At 33.8% G+C, this 8,907-nt stretch overlaps 1 protein-coding gene across 1 annotated transcript; it reads left to right on the top strand.

Moving 5' to 3' along the window:
• The first annotated feature begins 1,356 nt into the window (after window positions 1–1,356).
• Window positions 1,357–6,844, top strand: LOC25484453 (magnesium transporter MRS2-I). The gene is made up of 11 exons (XM_013613282.3): window positions 1,357–1,995; window positions 2,082–2,111; window positions 3,091–3,244; window positions 3,419–3,540; window positions 3,880–3,954; window positions 4,274–4,495; window positions 4,590–4,634; window positions 5,784–5,828; window positions 5,923–5,952; window positions 6,076–6,195; window positions 6,297–6,844. The coding sequence occupies exons 1-11, from the start codon at window positions 1,753–1,755 to the stop codon at window positions 6,381–6,383; spliced, it is 1,173 nt and encodes a 390-aa protein (XP_013468736.1). The 5' UTR covers window positions 1,357–1,752; the 3' UTR covers window positions 6,384–6,844.
• Window positions 6,845–8,907: the final 2,063 nt, after the last annotated feature.

Here is an 8,907-nt window from a genome sequence, read left to right as displayed (position 1 = left end):
TGGTTTTCGTAAAAAAATAGCATTTTCCTTGGTAATAATAACTATATAGTGGTTCTAATTTATGATATATATATATATATATATATACAAGCCCCACGCCATGGCAGGACAGGGCACCGAAACAATTACCCTCAAAACCCAACATCAAAAGCACTGCAAAATAGAAGCAACAGTGATATATAGAAATAGAAAAAAAAACATCCAAAATAGACAAAAACAACACAAAATATATGATAATGGAAAGAGAAACATGAAGAAAAAAATATATACAGGTTCAATTATGAATAAATCAAAAAGATAATAAAATTGTTAACCTTCACAACTTAGATGATCTGCAGCAAAACAAGAATAACGAATAGGCTGTGAAAATAGAAAGACTAGTCATTATGTATATATAGCAAAACAAGGATATGATTGGAATTTTAGTTTGTTATAAACATATATTTTTATGTTAAAATCTCGTAACAAATTTCTCTTTCCTCTAAAAATAATCTATAAAAAAAAAAAAAAATCTGCTCATAAATTTGAAGCTGTTTTTAGATTATTTTCAGATTCTGATTTTTTTTTTTATAAAAAAAATGTAACAAACGGCCCATAATCTCTCTTTTTTTAGAAGAATCATTAATAATCTCTAGTCAACAAATTTTTGCCAAAATATAAAAATTCTCTAGTCAAATAATTTTTTTAGGAATCTCTAGGGAAATACTTTTTTTCTTTTGAGGTTCTAATGTAGTGAAATAATTTTATTTTATTGTTGAAAGGGGGTCTAGTGAAATACTTGTAAAATCAGTTAGTATGATGATCATTATATTAAAAAAAACAAAATATGTTTCTTTTTGTAAAAAAATAAAAATAAAAATAAGAAGGAGCTTTCCAATAAAATCCAAATAAGATTGGGACAAAATAAGATGGATAATTCAAAATATATTAGGTGCACCAAACAACTTTTTTTTTTAGGCTTAATTGCATTTTTGGACCCCTATCTTTCCAAAAGTTGCGGTGATGGATCCTAACTAATTTAAATACAAAACAACCCCCTATGTTTTGATTCTTTGGCAGTTTTGGACCCCCAAGGCAAAAAAAAAATAAAAAATTTGACACGTGGCACCTCACTTAGGGTGTCACGTCAGCGTTGACCGAGTCAACAATGGACTGGGGGTCCAAAACTGCCAAAGAATCAAAACATAGGGGGCTGTTTTGTATTTAAATTAGTTAGGGGTCCATGACCGCAACTTTTAGAAAGATAGGGGCTCAAAAATGTAATTAAGCCTTTTTTCTTTTATTAGGGAAGGTGCACCAAAAACTATTTATTTCTAACTATATTTTTTATTAGGGGATTTATCTCAGAACAAATAAACCTTCACTGGAAACCTTCTTATTTTCCAACAAACAAACCACAAAATACAAATTCACGTTGTTGAAAACAAACAACATACGTATCTCGTTTCTGTTTTTCAGGAAAAAAGCAAAATAAAAGAGCAAAACAAAAACAAAACCTTTCCTCTTCTTCTGTTTTGTTATTTCTTGAGAATCTGATTCTTATAAAAAAAAATAATCGTTTTTTGAGGAGAGAATCTTATACCCTTATGGTGTTTGATGAAATGTGCAAAAGTGGTTTGTCAAATTTCGCTTCTGTTGCTCGAATTGAATCATTTTGAATCGAGTTTTTGAGTTTGAATTGCGGTTTTGATTCGAGTTTGGAGTTTGGTTTTGGTATGTGATTTGAAGTGGTTGGAGGTATAGGGTAAAGGGATGGCTCGAGATGGTAGCGTTGTCCCTGCTGACCCACAGGCTCTTGTGAAGAAGAAGACACAGTCTTCTAGAAGCTGGATTGCTTTTGATGGTACTGGCCAAGGGTCTTTGCTTGATGTGGACAAGTATGCTATCATGCATAGGGTTCAGATTAATGCACGTGATCTTAGAATCCTTGATCCCTTGCTCTCTTACCCCTCTACTATTCTCGGTCGTGAGAAGGCTATTGTTCTTAACTTGGAGGTATATCATATGATTTTGTTTTTGTTTTTGTTTTGTGTTTTTTAAGGTTTTGTCTTGTGTTTCTTATTTTATTTTATTTGTTTCAGCATATCAAGGCGATTATCACTGCCGATGAGGTTAGTTGGCTTTTCTTTCAATGTGTCAATTTGTGGATTGATGGTGAATGAAATTTTATGTTTTTCTTGACATAGTATGATAAAAATTCACTGTATTGCTGTATAACCTCACTTTGTATTTGCATCTTAAAAGTAACTACAAGTGTCGTATGCGCACATTAAATAATCAAGTATAGTATTGTCTATTCATGGAATTTGTCTATTCAAATCCTTAAAAGTTTTAAAATTGTTCTTTTTAATACAAACTTTCAATTTTTTGATTTGCTAGCATGTTCTGTTACGGTACTTGTTAGCCGAAACCTTTATTTAAAGCATGTTACAATGAAGAAAAATAGGTTGAGAATCACTCTGTTAATGCTTAATGTCACTGTCTCCACTTTTGAAGGAGCGGGATTTGAAACACTATGGCTTCCTATCCTTTATATCTTGGAAAGAAAAAACTTTGAAACTGTTTGTCAAGAAAAAAAAAAAACTTCGAAACTGTATAACTTTAATAAGGAACAAGCTGTTTTTGGTTACTAATAGTTGAAAAGCTTACCTTCTCAAAAATAAAAGTTGAAAAGCTTATACTGATTGAGCATTGAGGTGTGAGCAGTAGAGGAACGGTAGATGAGGTATGCTCTTAGTATCTTATCTGATCCATGCAGTTTACGACACATATACTTGGAACACATTAAAATAACTACTTGTTATTAGTAAGAAATAAGTACAAGGGACAATAACCTACTTGTTGGCTTGTTTTTCATGTTATAGTATCTAAGTTTTTATTTAATGTGATGGCACTAATCTTAACCGTTTTTTACAAGAATATAATAAGTACCTAATACTTTAGAGTTGGACTCAATAGGTTTTACTCTGTTCTCTTAACCGTTTTGTATATTTGTGAATCTCTGTTCAAACCTTTGGAATGCATAATTGTTCGTAGAGACTGAGATGGCTTTTACTTCCGCATTATAACTGTAACTAAGTTGTGGTATAGGTATTGCTGCGAGATCCAACAGATGAACATGTGGTCCCTGTTGTTGAGGAACTGCAGAGACGATTGCCCAAACTGAGTGACATTCATCAACTACAAGGAGATGGTAAAGAATATCTCGGTGGTCAACACGATAACGAAGCTGCTGAAGAAGATGGTATGTTATTAAAGATTAACTGTGTAAAAAAATAGTTGATTGCATCTTTTTCTATCAGACATATGTTTTCCATTTGCACCATATAACGCCCTTTCTAAAGAACTTGTTAGAATTGATTCTTCTCAAACATTGTTTTTGTTCCCGTCTCTGAATTATCTAAATTATGCATTGTAGAGTCACCGTTTGAGTTCCGTGCGCTGGAGGTGGCTTTAGAAGCCATTTGTAGTTTTCTTGCTGCACGTACAACTGAGTTGGAGATGGCTGCTTATCCTGCATTAGATGAACTTACCTCCAAGGTACACATATAGTTGAATCCTTTATCGTTTCAGTTTCATATAAGCCCTCCGCTGATATAGAATAAGCTAACAAATAAGAAGCTTCGTTAAAAGTGGTTGAGAAGATTTTTCTTTCCTTCAGTTCAGATATCTTGTACTTTTAATTTCCTGTGTTTATCATCATTGAGGTGTTGGTTCTAATTATGGATGATTTCCCTTATATGGTTTCTATTTGTTGGCTCAAAATGTGGATGTTCTAGTTCCATGTTGGACCTTCTTGAGGAATCTGTTACTTTTATGTTTCTGAAATTGTTGATTTTTACTCAATTTTATGAACTTTTTAATTATATTACTCTGCAGATTAGTAGTCGTAATTTGGACAGAGTTCGTAAGCTTAAGAGTGCAATGACAAGATTGACTGCTCGGGTTCAAAAGGTATGTCGAGTTTTCCTGTGCCATTGAAAATATTGTGACCGGAAAAATACCATTTTCTTTTTATGATTATGTTCTACATGTTGTGCTTGGAGATGGTCATTGATCTTTTTGCCTTGAAATTTAACCTACTTAAGTAGGATTATCGATATCTTAATAATCTATATGATAAATTTTCCATTCTCGAAATATTTGCTTTCTTATAATCAGGTAGTACTGTAGTAGTGTTTTGTTTTAATGTGCGCCTAGACCAGTTTTAACTGAAATACAATGTATGTTCCTTTCTCCATCACTCATCACCAGTTCTTGTTATCTGTTACAGGTCAGAGATGAGCTTGAACAATTGCTGGATGATGATGATGATATGGCTGACCTATATTTGTCTAGAAAGGCAGGTTCAGCATCACCAGTTAGTGGATCAGGTGCAAACTGGTTTGCTGCCTCCCCAACTGTAGGATCAAGGATATCCAGAGCAAGTAGAGCAAGTATTGTAACAGTTCGTTTAGATGAAAATGATGTTGAAGAGCTCGAAATGTTACTTGAGGTTATAACATTATTTGCTTTTAAAATATTTAGAAAGGATCTTCCATGTTTTTAATAAAAGAAACTGATATATTGTGTTTGTTTATTTTTTGCAGGCTTATTTCATGCAAATTGATGGCACATTAAACAAATTAACCACGGTAAGTGTCGTCTCCTTGTGAGTCTTATATATGCCATAGGGAACTGTAAATTTTAGTTTTTCGTATTAGGGCAGATCAATGCCAGATGTGAAGTACTTTTTTTGGTCTTAGACGAAGTGATAAGCACCACCTGAAATTCATTCACACGACTACAAAAGGTCTAGCAGTATCAGCACTACCAATTAAGCTAGGCCTTAGTGATATGAAGTGTTTCATAAAACTGTTTAGTTGTAGATATGAAGAAAAGTCATGTCATGTTTTACATTTTCACCCCATACTTTAGGAGCCTATGTCCTCTTTACTAATCTAATTACTAAACAGTGATATTAAGGCTTGGCCTTTTGGGTAGATACTTACTTTTAGATTTGTAAGCATCACGAAGTCTAACAAATTGATACTCTCAATTTTTTTTTTTGAGAGGAAATTGATACTCTTGATGTTTACATAATATTTTATTAATACTGTGAAATGAATGGTGTTGTGAAATTAATGGTGAACAGAGGATATATTTTCATTCCGGTCTTTGTTATGCTCCAAATTTGTTTTGGTTGAGAAGTTTCTTTGTAAAATGATTTTTAAAATTGTCTCATTAGTTTAAAGAATTGTGAGACGATATGCTCTTACATTGAATCATACTATAGTTGGATCTTTTTGGTAGCACTTTTGCCTATATAACTTATCATGATTTCAAGATCCCTAAATTTATTCATGACGAGTTGTGATAGAGTCTGTCACCTAATAGATCAAGCTTCTCTCAGGGTTATCACATAGCAGCTATAGTGTAACGAAATTTATATAAGTTGTTATTGTTCCACCATACATTATTTAGTAGTAAGTGTTGTTTAATAGCAGCTATAGCGGCACTATATAGCGTATGAGAATTCAAACAAACCACTATTTTTCGTGATCCGCAATTGAAAACACTTGCTTCTCTAGAAAGTGTCTGAATACTAGAACATATTTTTATCCTTGCTTAGTTTCGTTACAAGCTAGATCTAGTGTTCTGTTTTTTTTTTTTTACTAAAGATCTAGTGTTCTTAATTTGGTTTTCCTTGAACTCTGAATTTTCTGTTTGTAGATAGCTTTACAACATAGCAGAGCCTGATATCATATTGGTCTAATTACTTTCCTTTTCCTTTTCATTTAAAGCTGCGAGAGTATATCGATGATACCGAAGATTACATTAACATTCAAGTAAGTAGCTAGCAGTTTATTTACTGGTAATAACAATAGGTATTTGGTGAAGGGGATGTAACATGAATATTTTTTTTGTTTTTCCATTTTGCAGCTTGACAACCATCGTAATCAGCTTATTCAGGTACCTTCTATGTTTCTGCTTTCGTGCATGTCTCTTCTATAAGTATTTTTGTACAAAATATTTTTCTTAAAAGTTCGCTAAACCTTCGAATGTTTGTATCCATTGTCTTTAACACTCGTGCAGTTGGAGCTCTTTCTTAGCTCTGGAACTGTTTGCCTAGCTTTCTACTCTCTGGTGGCTGGTATTTTTGGCATGAACATCCCATATACTTGGAATGATGACCATGGATACATGTTCAAATGGGTAAGAAAACGGTTTTTGTTTATGTGCACACATATTATAGTTAAGCATTTGGCTGCAAAATTTAACTAGGTAGAGTAACATATAATCATGTTTACTTGCAGGTAGTTATTTTCTCAGGAGTATTTTCTGCTATTATGTTTCTCATGATTATCATCTATGCTCGCAAGAAGGGGTTGGTTGGATCATGAAAATCAATATGCTGGAAAAGGGGCGTAGAGAATGAACTTTAGGACTACTACATATGGTCTAATGGTAATGATTCATGTTACAAACCTTATATATTGATGATTACTCAAGATTTTGGCAATTTTTTTTCAAGATTCCTTATCCCAAAGTTGATATGGAGCTGGTGTTAGCCTAGCAGATCTGCAATAACCTCAACTACTTTTGTCAGTTGGATTCTAGCATCAAAACAAAACTACATATCCAGTACTGATTTTTTTATTTTATTTTTAATTTTGAATAATATTAATCTTTTTCTTTCTTTGTTAATATAATACTATTTTTCTTGTTAACTTCATGTAAACATGAATCAGATAAACGTAAATAAATTTGTATGCCGATCCGATCCGATCTAGCCACTTAATGGGGTTTTGTTCCCAATTTCTTTGTATTTCAATCAAATTTGTAAAATTCTACTCTCGTACCATCTTTTTGCACTTGATATTTTTCTTTCAAAAAAACAAAATATATTAAAAGCTCTACCTAAGCACAAGATTTGCCAAGATTAGATAAATGAACAATTACACTTCCAAAGCAGGACAGTCAAGTCAGTCTAACACCAATACAAATAATTACATAATCAGAACAAACCAGAATTCGACTGGGAGTTAATTATTCTCCAAAGTAATTGGGTTAGTCTCCATTGTAACAACAAAAAATTAAGACTCTTACTGTTACTTTTCCTATCCTATGTCTTTCCTCGTGCGTCCTATTTTTTTCCAAAATTATCCTCGGAGCATTTTGGATTATGTAATTCGAACGTGTCTTGTATATTCCGAATTCAACCAATTCAACCGGTACACAGAACTGAAACAAATTTGCATGTCCTTGTGGTTTTTTTATCATTGTTTTTCGAAAAATCATTATATATGTATTTATAAAAGGCAATTAACTTAAATAGTATATCAAAAAATGATTTATATATATATATATATATATATATATATATATATATATATATATATATATATATATATATATATATATATATATCATTATACCAAAAAAAGAGTTGAATTTATATAATTACACATTTCACCTAATGATATACATTTCAACTAAACCAATGATATATATCTAATCTATGGCGCCGAAAGATCAAAGGAGCTATCATCATTTTCAGCCTTCACACCAGGACCAACCCTCTCATCGGGATCAAGATTTTCAATAATGTACAATTCTTCATCATCTTCTACCACCGCTTGACCCGCCGCCCGACTTAGCTCATTATAATCTACCATCCGAATGGCATATCTATTAGGCCAGCTGTCTGCATCCTCTTGATGGTGTCGTCTCCACAGATTGCAAGTGGGAGGAATCAGACAACCATCCTTCAAATCCAATGCCATAAAATGGTTGTCATTCACTTATGCCAGACACGTCAACGGAGAGATACTTGGCGGCGGCGGTGGACCACAGAGGGAAATAGGTTGTCGATGGCCCTAACCCAGTGGACAACACAACAATCGTTTGGTTGAATTTTTGTGCGATGAGGAAACCCATATCCGGCATGGTCATCCATTTATCCTGTGGTGCATTCTCAATATCGGCGTAGGATAGAGCGTCTAAGACCTCTTTATAAGGCCTATCATCATTAATCATCGTCCGATAGCAGGCATTTTCTACACCGATAAGCTCTTTGTAAAGGTTGTACCGGACTAATGTGTGATCATCAACAATCAAGTTACGTAAGACCGCAACTGCTCTGAACCCACAATGGCCATCACCGGGTACATTTGTAACCTTTTCAATAAATTTATGCATCCAAATTGGGATTTGGTTTTTGTGTGGTATGTTAACTTTAACCGGTGTTGGCTTGTTCGGGTTTTTGGAGTTGGCTTAGGAGGAGTAGGTGACATGTTGCTTTTTCGTGCACTCTTCCTACTCGTCCCTGTTGATCTTGTTTGTGAACCTTGTGTCTCTTGCTCCTGGGAGTCAACAATCTCCCATAGCGAAGGGGACCGCCTTGTCGATCGAATGTTTTGCTTATCTTTCTTAGGAGCTCCTTTGGTGGTGACCTTATTTGGCGGTGGACGCATAGAGGTGGTCTCTGGTAAAACAAATTGTCGGAATTGTTCCTTCAAATGCAACTTCATGTTGTAATCGGCGTCCTTCAACCGAGCCTGCAATATTGTAAGAAAACTATCATTCTGGTATGTTCATGATACATTCCGGATTTTAAAATCCAGAACTAAATTATATATTTCGGAATATTAAAACCGAAACTTCCTGATACGCCCTTTGCATGAGCCTTAAATGCGCTTGCATGAGGCGTAAATGCTACATTTTGGATTTTATAATCCGGAACTCATTAACATTGTACGGATTATAAAATCCGGATTGCACCAGTACAGGAAATTAAAACAGAAATCCTGGGCAGAACCTAAAGTAACACAATTTTTTTTTAAAAAATCACCTGAAGAATATCTCATTCTGGAAATAGAGAGATGTCTTCTTTTTTTGGCAGATTCGGGTCAACCTCGTACTCGA

The sequence above is a fragment of the Medicago truncatula genome, chromosome 1, assembly GCF_003473485.1.
Source record: "Medicago truncatula cultivar Jemalong A17 chromosome 1, MtrunA17r5.0-ANR, whole genome shotgun sequence".
Lineage (NCBI taxonomy): Eukaryota > Viridiplantae > Streptophyta > Magnoliopsida > Fabales > Fabaceae > Medicago > Medicago truncatula.
Note: the sequence above shows the minus strand (reverse complement) of the source record. Positions and strands in the feature narration are given on the sequence as shown.

Coding starts and splice junctions, on each gene's coding strand:
- LOC25484453 (XM_013613282.3), top strand. CDS start 1,753: ATGGCTCGAGATGGTAGCGTTGTCCCTGCTGACCCACAGGCTCTTGTG. Junction 4,496..4,589: donor AGCTCGAAATGTTACTTGAG/GTTATAACATTA, acceptor TATTTTTTGCAG/GCTTATTTCATGCAAATTGA. Junction 4,635..5,783: donor CATTAAACAAATTAACCACG/GTAAGTGTCGTC, acceptor TTTCATTTAAAG/CTGCGAGAGTATATCGATGA.